This window comes from Bos indicus x Bos taurus, chromosome 19 (assembly GCF_003369695.1).
Source record: "Bos indicus x Bos taurus breed Angus x Brahman F1 hybrid chromosome 19, Bos_hybrid_MaternalHap_v2.0, whole genome shotgun sequence".
In the NCBI taxonomy this organism is placed as follows: Eukaryota; Metazoa; Chordata; class Mammalia; order Artiodactyla; family Bovidae; genus Bos; species Bos indicus x Bos taurus.
This window is the reverse complement of record NC_040094.1, coordinates 50,737,662-50,756,936: the sequence shown is the minus strand read 5'-3', so window position 1 is coordinate 50,756,936 and position 19,275 is coordinate 50,737,662. Positions and strand designations below refer to the sequence as shown.

The following is a 19,275-nucleotide window of genomic DNA, read 5'->3' as shown; positions in this document are numbered from 1 at the left end:
CTTTCTCTAAAGCCTCTGCTGATAAAAGTCACGATACAGTTACCTGACAGATGGGGCCACAAACACGAGAGATCGGCTGGTAGAAGCAGCTCATTGGACTAGACGCTTCATGGGCACAGATTGCACTGAACACCTGTTCCGGGGATGAGTTACAGGCCCTGTCAGTGTCCACTCTTCCTACACGTCCTGGGACCCCCCAGCTCCCCCAGGAGGTGCAGACCCAACTTCACCAAGACGTGACTGGCACAAGAACCCCTCACGGAATAGAAACTAGACCACGTGTATGAACATCCTGGCCGCACACAGAGCCGGCGCCACTTGCACTGCTGAGCACCAGGACAGCACGTGGAGCACAAAGGCTGCAGATTCACCTGTGCCTGGAAATCAAGGAAGCGGTGCCCGGGGATGGGGGCGCTTCCAGGGCCGGTGAGGTCAGCTCTGCCTCAGGGAGCTGGCTGCAGGGTGTGTTCAGTTTGTGGAAAAATAACTGAGCTGTACTTTGATGATAGGTGTACTTTCCTACATGGATATTACATTTTAATGAATGGTTTAAAATCCTCATCTTCAAAGAGATTACAACTGAGGTGGAAAGAGAGGTAACCGAAAACCTATGTAAGGTGCCAAATGAACGGTGGGAAGCACTAGGGAGGCTTATGGAGAGGAGATGAGACCATGGCAGAGGGGGTCAGAGAGGCAACATGAGTTTAAATTCAGAGAATGAGGTTCCGAGTGATGGACTGGGCAGTGAGCTGCATGGGGAGCACAGACAGCACTCGCAGGGAGGGCAGCTAGGAAAGGCTTCAGAACAGAAACAGAGCGCAGAAATCAATACACAGCAGGCCCGGTCTGCATGCCGAGGGCAGGGCAGGTTAGAGGAGGCACTGAGTCCCAAAGAAGGAGCCAAGGGGCCTTTGAGGGGCACAATTCCCACCTCCCTAGAAAAGAGGTTCCGGTACCCTAATTGCATTACAGAGACACTTAGATTTGGTGCCACCCTGGAAAGTCACACAAAGCACAACAGGTGTGTGCAGAATTGAAACAATAAATCCCTTTGACTCAAAGCTGAGATGACCTGAAGCCTGTGGCCATCCCAGAGGACACCAGCAAAGGTCTGCCCCAGGCCTCACCCCAGGTGCTCCCCAGTTTTCTGCAGTAAGGGGAGCAGGAGGAGAAAGCAGGTCCCTCCCGTTACTCGGCGGCGCTCTGGAGCAAATTGCACTGCAGCCACAAGGATGGACCGCGGCCCTCGCGCAGGGCGTCAAAGGGTATGACCCAGAGCAGTGTCTGGCTATTATCACGTGAGGTAGCACCTTAATTTCCAGTGTTAATCCTAAAGCTTGGCCAACCCAAACCAGTTAGTGGGACTGTCACAGATTTCAAAGAACCACAGGTAAAACAAGCAAGCAAAGGAAAAGCACAGAAGGGGAGGCAGGGGCCTGCCTCCTGACCCCTGGGGATGGATTAGTAGCTAGAGCTGAATCTCCATCGTCACTGCAAAGCAAGGCAGGCCCAGAGAGAGAGCACATGGAATCAAAACGAAAAAAAACGGGAAGAGACTTTTCATAATCACTTGGAAATCAGCAAGAAAGTGGTTTTATTGGCATTGGGTTTTAGAAGGGGAAAAACTGACCCCAAGAATTTGGGTAATGAAGGAAAACACATCTACCAAGGAAGCTGAAAGTTTCTCACGATGAGTCTTGTGTTTGGCAAAGATAAGGAATTTGCTTTAATATTATTGCCTTGAAAAGTCAAATGTTTGTGCCAGGGCCTGATGTTTGGGGAGGCCTGTCCCTTTGTGAGGGGAGTCGGTTGTCATGGTCACAGCAGGAAAAACTCCCGCCTCGGTGAGATATTAACATTCCTTACTCTTGGAGAGAAGAGGGTGGGATTGTGTTTTACTTCAATTTTAGCAAGTGATCACATTATTAAGAAATGTTTTGCTCTATTATGATATGAAATAATAGTAAATGAATCTTAACCCAATTTAAATACCCAACACTTCTCAAAATAGATACTTTGGATCTACAGTATCCAATAGTCGATATAACATTGCCTATTTAAGAAAATATTATTATAGGAAAATGTGTCCTTTCAGACATAATCAAATTAACTCCATTTTATTAATGTGTAACACAGGATTCCCACGAATTCGCCTTATCCAACCTTAAAGAGACAGCAGAATCATTTCTTCACAATATTACAATTTACTTTTTTATTATTGATAGAATATATACAAAGGTGATGTGGCTCAAGTTATATCTACTCTATAAAAAGCATATTATGAAAGATAAAACTTGCTTTTTAAAAAAAAACAAAACTTGCTTTTAAAGTAGAGATTATACAACCAATCACAGGGGTCATCAAAATGCCCTTAATTTACTCTCATTCCACTATGGAAGATGTAAAACATCCTGATTTTAAAAAATCTTCAAAGGTTGTTCATAGTTGTTGCTGTTCAGTCGCTCAGTCGTGTCTGACTCTGCCATCCCATGGACTGCAGCACGCCAGGCTTCCCTGTCCTTCACCATCTCCCAGAGCTTGCTCAAACTCACATCCGTTGAATCGGTGATGCCATCCAACCATCTCATTCTCTGTCATCCCCTTCTCCTCCTCCCTTCTATCCTTCCCAGCAGCAGGGTCTTTTCCAGTGAGTCAGCTCTATACATCAGGTGGCCAAAGCACTGGAGCTTCAGCTTCAGAATCAATGAAGATTCAGGACTGATTTCCTTTAGGATTGACTGGCTGGATCTCCTTGTAGTCCAAGAGACTCTCAAGAGTCTTCTCCAACACCGCAGTTCAAAAGTATCAATTCTTCGGCAGATTTCAGAAGGAAGTTGAAACAGATGTTCCACAATAACTGATTTATAAACAATTTCTAACAGACTAAAGATAATGAAAACAAGAAATATTTGGGGGGATATATTAAAAATGTGCACGAGATGATGAAGAGGAGGAGGAGGAAGAAGACAATAACCGAACAGCTGCTAGACTCCTTGAGGGCCCACCACATGTGGCCTCTTCTGGATCCCTGCTCCCATCAGCTTGTCCTGTGCCTGCCAACACCCACATGGGCACTACTGATACGGCTGGTTCACAAAGAAGGAAGTCAAGGCATAGGTTGGGTGCAGTGGACCCAACCGTGGCGCCCTCACCCACCAAAAGGCACCTCTGCATGCGGTCACTGTGCAATGTCAAACAACACAGTCTTTCCATAGGAACCTTCTAAAAGGAGGAAAAAAAAAAAGAGAGAGCTTTCTTCTTTTAAAGGACCAAGATTTTAAAATTATTTCTGATTTTTAATTTTTTTCTAAAATATTTTCTACAGTTTTCTGCTTTCCTAGGTAGAGGGCACTGGCTGCTATTTGTGAGGAACACAAGGCAGGGCAGGGGAGCATATTTTGGGAGAGAAGTTTGTTTCATTCGCAAAAGTCCAACTGTTTCTTAACTCACCTTCACCAACATTCACCCTTTACTTGTGAAGGGTGAATTCACCCAAGAAACAAAAATAAAAATACTGGCTGGAAGCTACAAAAGGCAAAGCAAAGGGCACTGGTCCTGGTTGCCCTCGGTGGGAGGATAAGCGCACTTCACAGAACAGTGCACCATATTCCTTAAGAGCTAGTGTTCAGGGATGTTTAAACCCATTAGAGGGCAGGCCTCAGAGAGCTCAACTCGGGGGTCGGGGATGAACTCCAGGTAAATCAGCAAGTCCCCCAGGGGTAGCAACACAGTCCTCCCGGAACTCAGGTGAGAACCACGTGAACTTGCAAGGGGCACAAGCAAGAATCATCAAGTGAAAGTGACATAGTCCCCTGACCACCCAGCGCTGGAAGAAAGGACCAGAGAGAAAGCAGGAAGATGAGAAGGGGGCTTACAGGACAAGAGGTGTAGAGAGAGCAGGACTCTCTCTCCCACTCACACCTTTCCCCTGAGAGCTATCCTGAATGCTCCAGTCCTGACCTAAACCCTACTGACCCCCTCACCAGGAAAGGATCTGAGCAGCGGCGAGCCTGTGTGTTGGCAAGTCACCCACTGGGTCCGAATGGGATCTCAAAGCGAACACCCCCTTGGATCTCATCTGAGGACTATTCCAGGAGGACCCCAAACCTTCAGCTGTGTCAGGACCTAACAAGACTCCCTCAGGACCAAGCCCACCATAGAGTGAAGCTGCACATTCCTGAGGGTTTTAAAGGAGTGGATGCACCTCAGCCAGAGAAGGCAATGGCACCCCACTCCAGTACTCTTGCCTGGAAACTCCCATGGATGGAGGAGCCTGGTAGGCTGCAGTCCATGGGGTCGCGAAGAGTCGGACACGACTGAGCGACTTCACCTTCACTTTTTCACTTTCCTGCATTGGAGAAGGTAATGGCAACCCACTCCAGTGTTCTTGCCTGGAGAATCCCAGGGACGGGGGAGCCTGGTGGGCTGCTGTCTATGGGGTCACATAGAGTCGGACACGACTGAAGCGACTTAGCTTAGCACCTCAGTATCTCTTGGGAAGATTCTTTACAAATCCCCTGCTATGTCTGTACCCCAGACAAATTACACAAGAAAATCTTAGGGTAGGACTTGGGCATCAGGTTTCCTAAAGCCCGCTAGACTATTCTAACATGCAGCCAAAATTAAAGAAAGACACGACTCCTAAAACTTATAGGAACCTGTCCGCCAGCCAGTCTTATCATCTGTCCTGCCTCCACCTCCAGTTCTAGCAGTCTGTGCAGGCATATAAACTTATTCTCAAGTTTTACATGAAAATTGTAAAGTCAAACTACTGGAAGCACAATAGATTACAATTAAGGCTAAGAATGCAAAGTTAATCATTCTGTATAGAAACGAGGGTAAATGAAGAAACTACCACATCTTGACCCAGCTTCATGAAATTTCAAAACTCAAAACATAAAGAGAAAAACCTTACACACTTTCAGAAAAGATATCTTTAAAATAATAAGAATCAGACTGACATAAGATTTCTTACTAGAATCAGCGGACACCAGAAGATAATGAGGCAATTACTCCAAAATTCTAAGGAAAAATACTTTCCACCTAGAATTTTATACACAGCTAAACTGTCAAATAACCATAGTACAAAATAAAGACATTTTCAGACATGTAAATACCCTGAATATTTTACCATCCACATACCAGATATGGAAAAACTACTTGAAGAAGTATTCCAGAGAAATGAAAAAGGAACATATTAAAAAGAAAACTAAATAAAAAGCGAAGGGAAAAAAACAAACGGTGGCACGTGCATATAAATAGAAGGGAATAAAGCAGAAGGTTTTTTAAAGGCTCCATAGATCTTGGCACCTGGGAATCCCCTCAGTGTGCAGCACGGGGTTAGCAGCAGATTCATTTCAGTTCCTCTTCCAAGTCTAATCCGCTAGGTGGTCTGCAGTGAAGAACAGTCACTTATTTTAAAAACCACTACTGCTGTTTTCACAAGGTTTAAGCTGTTGGAATCAACTTATTAATCAAGTATATAAAACAACAAGAGTTATAGAACAGAATGTGAAGATTATAAACACTGACAATATAAATGTAACAAACTAAAACTCTGAGGGAGGAAAAAAGAGAAAGGGAAGTGTGAAGTCCCTTCAGTGGGTTAAATGTTTCCTCTTTCATAGCAAGTATCAACTGATTCTGTGAGTTAAATAAATCCAGTAGGAACTAAAACACACTGGCTGCTCCCTGGGCGTGGGGCTTTTACATTTCATTGCAGACTTTCCTATACGTCTACTTTTTTTTTAACCACATTTTCTTTATTTTAAAAATATCTGCAATTAGTCAAAGCAGACATTTATTCATGAAAATAAGTAAATGGTTTTCCTGCCATCTAAATGCAGGCTGGAAGCTAGTTTACTGGGGAGGTTGAAACAAAGGGGGGCTGAAATGTTCTATGCAGTCATTGCTCTTACGAAGCTACATTATCAAGCCCCAGATGGAGCCAGACATGTAACTCACACAAGAAAACTACAAACCAATGTTCTCTATGTACACAGATGTAAAAATCCTTAAGAAAGCTGATCAATTTCATTGCATAAAAACACTATACTGTCACTGTTGATTAATTTTGGCACTGTAAGAGTGATTCATTATTAAGAAAAATATTAATGTAATTTACCACAATAAAAACGTTAGGAGGAAAGAAAAAAACAATCACCTTAACAGATATCTAAAAGACATTTAAGTAAATTCTATACTCACACCTCATTTTCTGAAGGCTTACAAAATTAGAGATCTCAAGGTACCTGATAAAAGTATCTATCAGAAAGCAATAGTAAATATCATGCTTGTAGCACAGAAACACTATAAACATTTCCACTAAGCCAGCACAATAAAAGGACTAGTTAATGTGATCCCACATTGTTCTTCTAGACTTCCTACCCCAATACTACTTATGAAAATAAAGAATAAATTAGAAATAAAGAAACAAAATTAAAATATTTATTCAGGATTAGATTGCCTAACTAGAAAATCCAAGATAATGTGATAAACTGTTGGCATTGGATATGACAGGGAACCAAAGAAACTGGGAGTCTTCCCTCTCTACCCAAGTCAACACCTGGATCAAGAGATCACAAGGCTCTGAACACCCAACTGAAAAACTGTAGGAGCCTCAAGAGGAGACAGAAAGAGGTCGGACGCCAGTGTGGAAGGAAACCCAGCACCACAATTTGGGGCCTTGCTTGGCAAGAACTTCTGCACTGTGGTCTTTCCTCCACCCACTGCTGTTTGGTGAGCTGACTGCCCACCCGTCCCTCCATCTCTGCGAAGCACAAGAACCGCAGGTTCAGGAGGCAGCACAGGATGGGAGAAGCTGCTCCCACAAATACACAAGACCAGCCACCTAAGGCCTCCCCTTCTCTTCTCCCCGTCCACTCTGAAAAGGAACAGAGTAAGATAGAAGGACGAACAGAAGGGAAGAAAAGGGAGGAAGGCAAAAGCAGTACAGGCAGGTTACCTAAGAGACAGGCTCACCTGAATGGGGAAGGGCTCTGGGGGCAGAAGTGAAGCCGCTCAGTCGAGTCCGACTCTTTGCGACCCCACGGACTACAGCCTACCACGCTCCTCCATCCATGGGATTTTCCAGGCAAGAGTACTGGAGTGGGCTGCCATTTCCTTCTCATGGACTAAAGGAAGGATAATAAAGCTTGTGATGAAATTTCTTCATCACAGGATTCACCAGCCAACACTCAAATGCACCAGATAAAGACATACGAAAGGTGTAAGAATTCATTGCCAGCAGACCATCACTGCAAGAAATGTTTTGAAAAGTCCTTCAGGCAGAAGGAAAAGCAGATGGGCATCTGGTTCAATTCAAAGAAATGAAGAGCACTGAAAACCATAATTAATGAGTAAATGAGTAATTTTCTTTCTTATTATTTCAATCCCTTAAAAAAATGATTGACTGTTTAAACTAAGTTAATACCAGCATTTGTGGGGTCTACAGCACATGTAAAAGCAGAATGCATGACAACAGCCTCAAAAAAGGTAGGAAGGGAGAAATGGACGTGCACTGTCCAGTTCTCACACTATACATGAAGTTCTACACACATTTGAGGGATTGAACTTGCTAAGTTGTATATACTATAAACTCAAATCAACCATTAAAACAGCAAAAAAGGGAACTGTAACTAATAAGCCAACAAAGAAGATGAAGAAGAACCATAAGGAATTTTTATTGGAGCTGGTATGATAGTAAGCAGAGCTCCACAGCTGCTTGCCAGCAAAACTGGTGAAACTTATTTTTAAAAACCCAACCATTTACAGTCTCTGGAAATGGCCCTAAGGGCACCAAGCAAATGAAAAAAAAAATTATTCAAGAAAATCTACTAAAACTCAATAATAGTAATATCAAAAACTTCAGATATGCAGACGACACTACCCTTATGGCAGAAAGGGAACAGGAACTAAACAGCCTGTTGATAAAGGTAAAAGAGGAGAGTGAAAAAGCTGGCTTAAAACTCAACATTCAAAAAACGAAGATGGAGGCATCCAGTCCCACCACTTCATGGCAAATAGATGGGGAAACAGTGACAGGCTTTATTTTCTGGGGCTCCAAAATCTCTGTGGATGGTGACTTCAACCATGAAACTAAAAGACGCTTGCTCTTTGGAAGAAAAGCTATGACCAACCTAGACAAAAAAGCAGAGACATAACTTTGCCAACAAAAGTCCATCTAGTCAAAACTATGGTTTTTCCAGTAGTCATGCATGGATGTGAGAGTTGGACTATAAAGAAAGCTGAGTGCCAAAGAATTGATGTTTTTGAACTGTGGTGCTAGAGAAGACTCTTGAGAGTCTCTAGGACTGCAAGGAGATCAAAACAGTCAATCCTAAAGGAAATCAACCCTGAATATTCACTGGAAGTACTGATGCTGAAGCTGAAGCTCCAATACTGTGACCACATGATGCAAAGAGCCGACTTACTGGAAAGGAGCCTGAATCCTGGCAAAGATCGAAGGCAGGAAAAGAGGGCGTTAGAGGATGAGATGACTGGATGCCATCACTGAAGACAATGGGCATGGGTCTGAACAAACTCCAAAAGATGGTGAAGGACAGAGAAGTCTGGCTGCAGTCCACGCTACAGTCCATCGGGTCTCAAAGAGTTGGACACAACTGCGCGGCTGAACAACAACAACAAGACATTTGAGCTGAGATCTGCTCCTTCCCTCCGCCTAAGGCGGAAACCCACCCTAGACAGATATAGCCAAAAATACAAGCTTCCCTCTTCTGCTTGGCCTGTCAAAAGCTGTTTTCCTGGAAGAGATCGGGCATCGACATTTCTCGTCTTGACCCCAGGCACCTGCTGCTGAGGGTGAGGCCCAGGCAAGAGCAGTCGAAAAGTGGGACCCCCTTTTCCCACCAGCCCCCATGCTGCACTGTATGCTCTGTCTACCTTGGGTGTGGTATCACCAAGAAAACTGGGGACCCAAATGCCCTTGCCCTGGCTTGTGGGGTAGGGGGTTCATATGAAGAGAGATAAAGGGTTGCTGCCCTTCCCCTACTTCACTTGCAATAGGGTGCGAAGTTTAAGCCCTAGGGTACACTCAAAACAGAAGTAAAGGCAGCTGGAAGAGGAAATCACAGCTTTTCTTCCAAAGAGCGACGGATAGATTCATCAACAATACAGGTTAAGCTGTGGGACGACTAGTTTGTCAAACATAAACTGGTAAGAGACAGCTGGGAAGAGCCCTCCCGGTGTCAGAACAAACTTTAAACACTGACCTCAAGAACTATTCCTTTGAAGGAGCTTGAATTCACTTGAATTATTCTTATGCCCCTAGGTATCACTGAAAACAGTAAAGCAGTCAGCAATCAGTGGAGCTTGACAGCTGGGTGTGGTCAGGGAAAGAGAGGCCAGCCCACACCGCTGCCCCCTCAGGATGCCTATGGGCACGCCCGGCATGGCACTCCTGAGACAGAGCATTACAGGTTTCACACTGCAGCCACAGGGGAGCGGACTTTACTAAAACTATTCAAGCAGTCACTTTACAAGCAAACAAGTCAGTAAGAGTAACAACCCTAGACGGAGGGGAAACCAGAACCTGGGACATGTTATCTACTATGTCCAGTTTCTAACAAAATTAGGAGACAAGTGAAGAAACAGGAAAGCAAGACCCAGACACCAAAGAAAAGAAGGCACAGGAACTTCCAGTGAGAGCATCATGTGTTTGATTTAATGAAGACCTCAAAGCAACCATTATACACATGCTCAAAGACCTAACGCGCTGTACTTGGTAGCTTCAGTCGTGTCCGACTCTTTGTGACCCCATGGACTGTAGGCCACCAGGCTCCTCTGTCTATGAGGATTCTCCAGGCAAGAATACTGGAGTGGGGTGCCATGCCCTCCTCCAGGGGATCTTCCCCACCCAGGGATCGAACCCAGGTCTCCCACATTGCAGATGGACTCTTTACTGTCTGAGCCACCAGGAAAGCCCAAGAATACTAGAGTGGGTATCCTATCCCTTCTCCAGGAGATCTTCTCAACCCAGGAATCAAACCAAGGTCTCCTACACTGCAGGTGGATTCTTTACCAGCTGAGCTGCCAGAGAAGCCCAGAATAAAAATACAGCACACCAAAACTTATAGGAGGCTGCAAAATCAGTGCTCAGAGGGAAACTTATAGCTATAAGTGTCTACATAAGAGATCTCAAATCAACAACCTAACTTTACACCTTACAGAACTAGAAAAAGAAGAACAAACTAAACAAACAGTTAGCAGAAGGAAAGAAATAATAAAAGGTTCAGAGCAGAGACAAAACGAAATAGAGACTTAAAAAAAAAAAAAGTGAGACTCAATGAAACCAAAAGTTGGTTCTTTGAAAAGATCAACAACATTGACAAATCTTTAGCGACACTAAGAACAAAGATGCTTCAAATCACTAAAGTTAAAAATGAAAGCGGGGGGGACTTCCCTGGTGGCCCAGCGGTTGACTCTGCACCTTCCACTGCAGGGGGTGTGGGTTTGATCCCACAAGCTGTGAAGCACAGCCCCAAAAAAAGTGTGCACATTACTACTAAACTTAACAGAAGCCTAAAAAGATTATAATTGAATACTATGAACAACTACATGCCAACAAATTAGAAACTTAGATGAAAAGGACAAATTTCTATAAACACACTACCGAAACTAATTCAAGAAGAAATAAAATATCTGAACAAACCTATAACAAAAACATAGGCTGAATCAGTAATCAAAATCCCCCAACAAAAAGGCTAGGATCAGATGGTTTCACTAATGAATTCTACAAGACATTTAGAGAATTAACAACAATCCTTCTCAAACTCGTCCAAAAATAAAAAAGAAGAAGAAAAGAAAACACTTCTTAACTCATTCTATGAAGCCAGCTTACTTTGATACTATAGCCAGACAGATACATCCAAAGAAAAGAAAACTACGTACCAATATCCCTTATGAATCTTTATAGAACTCTTCAACAAAATACTAGCAAACTAAATCTAGCAGCATATTAGAAAGATTATACACTATGACCCAGTGGGATTTATTCCAGTAATGCAAGGGTAGTTCATCATATGAAATCAATTGATGTTAATATATCACGTTCATAGAATTGAAGGAAAAAAACCTATATGATCATCTCAACTGATATAGAAAAAAGGATGGACAAAATCTTTCCTGATTAAGAAAAACACAGTCAACAAACTAGCAATTGAAGGTAACTTCTTTAGCATGATTATAAATCCGTATTTATAAAAATCCACAGCTAACATTATACTCGAAGGTGAAACACCACAAACTTTCCTCCTAAGATCAGGGTCAAGATAAGGATGTCTCCTCTCCCCATTCTTACTAAACACTGCAAGTTCTAGCTGGAGCAATTAGGCAAGAAAAAGAAATAAGCCATCCAATTAAAAAGGAAGAAGTAAAACTATTTCAGTTGCAGATGACATGTTCTTAAATATAGAAAATCCTAAAAATTCACACACAAAATAACTTCTAGAGCTAATAAATAAGTACAGCAAAATTTCAGGATACAAGATCAACACGCAGGACAATCAGTTTCCCTTTACACTAACAATGAACAATCTGAGAAGGAAATTAAAAAGACAATTCCATTCACAAGATCAATGAAAAAACAAATGCTGAAGAAAGAGGTGAAATACTTGTACCTTGAAAGTTACAAAGCATTGATAAAAGAAATCGAAGAAGACCTAAGGAAAGACACTCTTGTGTTCACGAACTGGAAGTCTTACTACTGTTAAAGTGATGTGTGTTAGTTGCTTAGTCGTGTCCAACTCTTTGCAACCCCATAGACTGTAGCCCACCAGGCCCCTCTGTCCATGGGATTCTCCAGGCAAGAACACTGGAGTGGGTTGCCATTTCCTTCTCCAAAAGGAACTACAAAAAGAAAGAAAGTGAAGTCGCTCAGTCATGTCTGACTCTTTGCAACCCCATGGACTGTAGCCAACTAGGCTCCTCCATCCATGGAATTTTCCAAGCAGGAGTACTGGAGTGGGTTGCCATTTCCTGCTCCAAAGTGATACTACAAACCAAATAGATCTACAGATTCAAAGCCATCCCCCATCAAAATTCTAATGGTCCTTCTTAAAAACATGGAAAAACTGATCCTAAGGTTCATGGATGTGTGCATGCTAACTCACTCCAGTTGTGTCCAGTTCTTTGTGACCCTATGGACTGTAACCCGCCAGGCTCCTCTGTCCATGGGATTCTCCAGGCAAGAACACTGGAGTGGGTTGTCATGCCCTCCTCCAGGGAATCTTCCTGACCCAGAGATCGAACTCGTGTCTCCTGCATTGGCAGGTGAGTTCTTCATGACTAGTGCTACCTGAGAAGCCCACCCAAAGTTCATATGAAATTGTAAAACAATTTTGAGAAAGGAAAACAAAGTTGAAAGACTCATACCTCCCAATATCAAAACCTATCACAAAGCTATAGTAATCAAAGCAGTGTGATACTTACTGGCTTTAGAGTCCAGAAACTGCATTCATTTCCAGCAACTAATTTTCAAAGAACTAAAGAGCCTCTTGATGAAAGTGAAAGAGGAAAGTAAAAAGTTGGCTTAAAACTCAACATTCAGAAAACTAAGATCATGGCATCTGGTCCCATGACTTCAAGGCAAATAGATGGGGAAACAATGTAAACAGTGACAGACTTTATTTGGGTGGGGGGGGGGCTCCAAAATCACTGCAGATGGTGACTGCAGCCATGAAATTAAAAGACGCTTGCTCCTTGGAAGACAAGTTATGACCGACCTAGACAGCATATTAAAAAGCAGAGACATTATTTGCCAACAAAGGTCCGTCTAGTAAAAGCTACATTTTTCCCAATAGTCATGCATGGATGTGAGAGTTGGACTATAAAGAAAGCTGACTGCTGAAGAATGGATGCTTTTGAACTGTGGTGTTGGAGAAGAATCTTGAGAGTCCCTTGGACTGCAAGGAGATCCAACCAGTCAACTGTAAAGGAAATCAGTCCTGAATATTCATTGGAAGGACTGATGCTGAAGCTGAAACTCCAATACTTTGACCACCTGATGCAAAGAACTGACTCATTTGAAAAGACCCTGATGCTGGGAAAGATTGAAGACAAGAGGAGAAGGGAATGACAGAGGATGAGATGGTTGGATGACATCACTAACTCATCATGGACATGAGTTTGGGTAAGCTCCAGGAGTTGGCGAAGGACAGGGAAGCCTGGCATGCTGTAGTCCATGGGGTCGCAAAGAGTTGGACATGACTGAGCAACTGAACTGAACTGATTTTCCAAAGGGTACCAAGACTTTTGATGAAGACAGAATAGTCTGAAACCAATACTGTCAGAACCACTCAACATCTACATGCAAAGGAATGAAGTTATACTTACTTTACACTATATAAAAAATGAACTCAAAATGGAACAAAGACCTACATAGAAAAGCTCAAATTATAAAATTCTTTGAAAAAAACAAAGGAGTAAATCTTCATGACTTTGATTTGGCAATGAGTTTTTAGATATGACACCAAAAGTACATGGTGAAATCCAAAAATAAATTGGATTTCATCAAAATTATAATTTTTGTGCATCAAAGGATATTCTCAGGAGAATGAGAAGACAACCTAAAGACAGCCCAACCCAAAGAAAATATCTGAAAATCATATATCTGATAAGAGTCTAGTATCCAGAATATGTAAAGAACTTGTAGCTCAACAAGAAAAAAACAATCAAATTTTAAAATGACTTGAATAGACATTTCTCCAAAGACGATACACAAATGGCCAACACAAACACAAAAAGAGGTTCCATATCATTAGTCAGAAGGGAAAAGCAAATAAAAACTACAATGAGGTGAGAAACCATTTCATACCCACTAGGATGGCCATAACAAAAATAAACCCAGAAAATAAGAAGTGTTTGTGAGGATGTGGAGAAACTGGAACCTTCATACATGGCTGGTGGCATTGTAAAATGGTGCAGCTGACGTGAAGAATAGTTCAGCAGTTCCTCAGCGTGTTAAAACAAAGAATTACAATATGACCCAGCAATACAACTACAAGGTATATACCCAAAGAAACCGAAAACCTGCGTTCAAACAAAAATTTATACACAAATGTTTACACTAGCATGCTTTACAACAGCCTAAAAGTAGACCAACCCAAATGTGCCTCAACTGGTGAATGGATAAACAAAATGTGGTACACCTATACCACTAAATATTATTCTCTCATAAAAAGGAATGAAGTACTAATACATGCCTCAACAGAAACCTTAAAAACACTGAAAAATGAAAGAAACCTGTCACAAAAATCACAAGTATTGTATGATTCAGTTTATCTGAAATGTCCAAAATAGGCAAATCTATAGACAGAAGGTAAGTCCATGGTTGCACGGAACTGGGGGGATAGGGCATGGAGGGTGACAGCTAAAGGACGCAGGGCTCCTTTTTGAGGTGATGAAAATGTTCTGAAATTGACTGCGGTGGTGGTTGCACACATCTGGGAACCTACTTAGAAACAACTTGATTATACATTTTGATGGGTGACTTACGTGGTGTATAAATTATATTTCAATAACATTGTTATAAAAGATACTTGATTAATCCAAACAATGGCAGAAAAAGAGGAAAATGGAGTGAAGAATAGATGTGACTAACAAAATAATAGCAAGAAGAGAGACTCAGATCTAACCACATCAATAATCACAGTACATGTATCTAATGCAAACATCCCAGTTAAAAGGCAGAGATTGTCAGACTGGATTTAAAAAGCATGATCATATGCTGTCTACGTGTGTGTGTATGCTAAGTCGCTTCAGTCATGCCTGACTCTTTGTGACCCTATGGACTGTAGCCCGCCAGGCTCCTCTGGCCATGGGATTCTCCAGGCAAGAATACTGGAGTGCATTGCCATGCCCTCCTCTAGGGGATCTTCCTGACCCAGGGATCTAACTCATGGCTCTTCAATCTCCTACGTTAGCAGGCAGATTCTTTACCACTAGCGCCACCTGGGAAGCCCCTACAAGAATCTATAACGAAGGGGGCATCCTTTAAATATAAACACAGGAATGGGTTAAGGGGAAAAATGATGGAAAAGATACACTATGCTAACACTAGTCAAAATAAAGCCAGAGCAGTTAAATTAATAGCAAACAAAGTACATTTCAGAGCAAAGAACATTACCAGAGATTAGGAGGGTTATTCATAATGATGGAGGGGTCAATTCTTCACAACAGTCTCAAATTTTAACAGAGTAAAATTTAAAATGCATAAAGCCAAAAATGATAGAACAGCAAGAAAGAATAATAAATCTACAATTAGAGTTGGAGATTTCAATACCCCCTCTCAGTAACTGATAAAACAAGCAGACCTTGCATCAGCAAGGATACAGAAGATTTAAACAAGACTGTGTTCAACTGGATTTGTGTTTACAGAGAACTCCACCCAACACCAGCAAATACACAACCTTCTCAAGTGCACGCAGAACATTTGCCGAGATAGGCTTTATCCTGGACTGTAAAGTAAATCTTACTAAACTTAAAAGATTCACATCAAAAAAGTATGTTCTCTTACGTCAGAGGAATTAAAATAAGAAATAAATAACATAAAGATATCTGGAAAATCCCTCAAATATTTGGAAACTAAATACTCTACTTCAAATAATCCATAAATCAAATAAAAAATCAAAGGAAGCAATTAGAAGATATTTTGCAGCTGAATGAAATTAAAACACAATATATCAGAATTTGTGGGATGTTAATGCAATACTTAGGGGGCAGTTTATATCACTAAATGTCTGTTTTGGAAAATGAGAAAGGTCTCAAACCAGTGACCTCAGCTTTCACCTTAAGAATTCCAAAAAAGAATAAATTAAACCCAAAGTAAGCAGAAAAAAAGAAAATCATGCAATTCAGAGTGGAAATAGAAAACAGACAAAATAGGAAAAAGAAAAACAATATAAACAATCAATGAAACCAAAAGCTGATTCTTCAAGAATATTGTTTTTTAAATGGACAAAAACAAATCTAATGTCACAAGAAAAGGATTTTAAGAATTAGAGGGGCCTTCCCTGGTGGTCCAGGTCTTCCTAGTGGCTCAGATGGTAAAGAGTCCACCCGCAATGTGGGAGACCTGGGTTCAATCCCTGGGTTTATGAAGATCCCCTGGAGAAGGGAATGGCTACCCACTCCAGTGTTCTTGCCTGGAGAACTCCATGGACAGAGGAACCTGGTGGGCTACAGTCCATGAGGTCGAAAAGAGCTGGAGGCAACTGAGCAACTTTCACTTTTTTTCCCCTGATGGTTCAGTGGTTAAGAATCCGCCTAGAAATGCAGGGGACACTGGTTTGATCCCTGGTCTGGGAAGATCCCAAATGCCGAGGGGCAACTAAGCCCATGGGCCACAACTACTGAGCCCATGCTCTAGGGCCCACAGACCACAGTTACTAAAGCCCGTGTGCTCTAGAGCCTATACTCCACAAGTGAAGCCTCTGCAGTGAGAAGCCGGTACACCGCAAAGAGCAGCCCCTGATGGTCACAAATAGAGAAAGTCCACGCACAGCAACAAAGACCCAGTAGAGCCAAAAAAAAAAAAAGAATTAGAAATGATCAATAACGACCAATCACACCAGGAATAAAAACACTTAAGGGCTTTCTGTTAGGCTAAATAAGTAAGGAATGAGCAGGGTTTCAACGTTATGTGGCAGCATGGATGGGAAGGGAGTATGGGGGAAAACGGATACACGTATGTGTATGGCTGAGTCCCTTCACTCTTCACCTGAAAGTATCTCAACATTGTTAATCGGCTATACCCCAATACAAAGTAAAAAGTAAAAACAAGAATGAGCAGAGGTCGTACACAAATCCTTACTGAAGCACAAGAAAGCCAGGCCTACCGGGTCCTTAATAAGTGGTACACTCCAATGTTACTTAGCGTACTTTTCACCAAGATTTAAACAACAGGAAACTATTTAAGTACATAAGTTGATAAGAATAATAAACTAAACACGGTTACTGACCTCCTCGGGGAGAAGGAGAATCATGCCCTCCAATGACCACGAGGATGCCGGAACCTTCCAGCTTCTTTTTCCATTTTTCGATGATAGTCATGGACTTGTCCTGAAAGTACGAGGAGGTCGGCAGGTCAGGAAACTTTCCTCCAAACGGTCAGAGGTGACTTACACTAAGGCTAAATGACCAACAGGAAGTTTGTAAATACCTTACTGGCATCATTAAAAATGGAGAGCTCCATGGAGCCTTCAAAGTCCTGCTGCAAAACCGACCCCAAGCATTCGTCCAACCACGGTTCAGCGTCATGGACCGGGAGGATAACAGACTGGAATTCAAAACAAATGAATTGAGAAACAAGTGTGGAAACTGAATTCTCTTTCCAAGACTCTAATTTACTTCCCCATTACCATCTGCACAATGCTCATTTTCCAAGCTCGAGACATGACTTACAGAACAACCCAGAATAAGGATTCCAGGGAGAGTACCACCTGACAAACAAAAGGTGCCTACGCCTCCTCTCAAGATTTGTTGTCTTAGATTTCCCTGAATTGGTCTTTCTGGTTGCTTTTAAAAAGGAAACAAAATCTGAAAGGCATCAAAAATGTTCCCAATTCAATGGCAAATTCATGTGGTTCCCAATCAGTGGTCAGAAACATCATCATTTTGGTTGAAACAAGCATCTGTGTATCTTTGAACCCACTCATGAAATAAGCATTTTCAGTAAACCATGATGTTGGAGGAACTGCAACAAAGAAACCCTTTTAAGTACCCCCCCCTACACTTCAGTATTCTTGCCTGGAGAATTCCATAGACAAAGGAGCCTGGAGGGCTACAGTCCCTGGGGTCCCAAAGAGTCAGACACTACTGAGCAACTAATACACACATTGGGGAAGAGGGAGGTAACCTGCCTCCAGCACTCTCTTCCTTTGCTCTATTCAGTTTTCCAGGACACTTTGGCACTATCCTCTTCTCACAGGGCCCACATAAAGCAAACATTTCTGAAGTGTGTAAAGTAAAAACAGTGAAACCTGAGTGCCAACAAAACAACTGATTACAGGATTTATCTTCTGTATACTGCCACATTAAGCAATACAGACTTTGGGTACGAAAATAGAAGTTACAGTCAGTCCCCACTCTTGAGTTTATACCTTAAAGAAGAGTGGACATATTTCTAAACAAGAAAACAGAAACACAGGTCATTCAAGTGAGTGTGTACGTATGCATATATGCATACACATGTGCAAATACATCTATACAAAGCATAGATAGGAGTTTTAAATGCTAAATCTTTATATGGTTATGAAAAGCTCACAGATAAAAGTACTGAAAATACAGTTCTGTCAAGGCAAGTTCTTTACTCTGAAGATCTAATTCAACAGTGTTATTCCCTTCCTAGATTTATGTTATCCACAAAAGTAGCTCCCTAACTTACTTACATATTTACTTTGGAATTATTTTTTAAAGGAAAAAAGGAGAGAATATTTTTACTGTTCTCAAGATCTACAATACAAAAGATAATGTGAATTTCTGCCAAAGATGAGCCTGGATTACTCTGTCCGCACGCTTGTTGGTGCTTAAACGTTTATTTGGGCGGAAATCCTCACAGGCTGCCCAAGAGAAGAGGTGGTGGTAGTGTGTGAAACGGAGACCGGGAAGACGGAGGGGAGACGGATGGAGGGATGGAGCAGGGCGGAGAAGAAGAGGATGGAGGGAAGAGGGATGGAGGTGAAAAGAGAGAAGGGGCGGAGAGTCGAAGGATGGAGGTGAGGGGGACCGAGGTGTGACGTGAGGAGCGGATGAGGGGAAGCGGGAGTCTGAGAGACTGGGACCTGAACTGGAGCAGAGGGGCGGGGAGGGCCGGGGAGGGGCAGGGCGCCCTCCCACACCCCACCCCCGCCAGCCGGGCACCTACCACTTGGGCGGGGGCGCGAGCCGGGCCCATCGCCCGGGCGGCTGGGGACCCCCTGGCCTGCATGGCGCGCGCTCCTCGGGCTGCCCCGCCCACCTCGGGCTACAGCGCCTGCGCGGGCGGCTCGCCGGGAGGCGGGACCGAGGCCGAGCGCCTCCGATTGGCGCAGAGGGACGCCGATCAAGCGGGGACCCGCGGGCGGTGGAGAGGAGCGGTCTAGTCGGGCTGGAGGGCTCCCGAGAGAGCTATTCAGCTCCTCTGTCCTCAGGGACACTTGTGTTACTGGAGTGCCTGGGTTGTGCAGGAGGTGGGGTTGGTGGGAAGACTCTGCGCCATCTGACATGGAAAGGTTCTATATGAAGAGCAGGTGACTGCTTCCCTGCTCGGGGGACGGGGCG

General features: G+C 42.9%; 1 protein-coding gene across 3 annotated transcripts in view; it reads right to left on the bottom strand.

Annotated features, from left to right (window-relative positions):
- B3GNTL1 (UDP-GlcNAc:betaGal beta-1,3-N-acetylglucosaminyltransferase like 1) overlaps window positions 1–18,962 on the bottom strand; it is a 125,932-nt gene extending 106,970 nt beyond the window's left edge. For all 3 annotated transcript variants that reach the window (XR_003506762.1, XM_027517762.1, XM_027517761.1), the window contains exons 1-3: window positions 18,881–18,962; window positions 17,177–17,293; window positions 16,977–17,076 (exon numbers count right to left, since the gene is read on the bottom strand). Coding sequence is in view for 2 of the 3 variants with exons in the window: in XM_027517762.1 (XP_027373563.1) it covers window positions 16,977–17,076; window positions 17,177–17,293; window positions 18,881–18,943 (280 nt within the window). In the remaining variant the exon portion in view is untranslated. The remainder of the gene's footprint in view (window positions 1–16,976; window positions 17,077–17,176; window positions 17,294–18,880) is intronic.
- Between the last annotated feature and the right edge of the window lie 313 nt (window positions 18,963–19,275).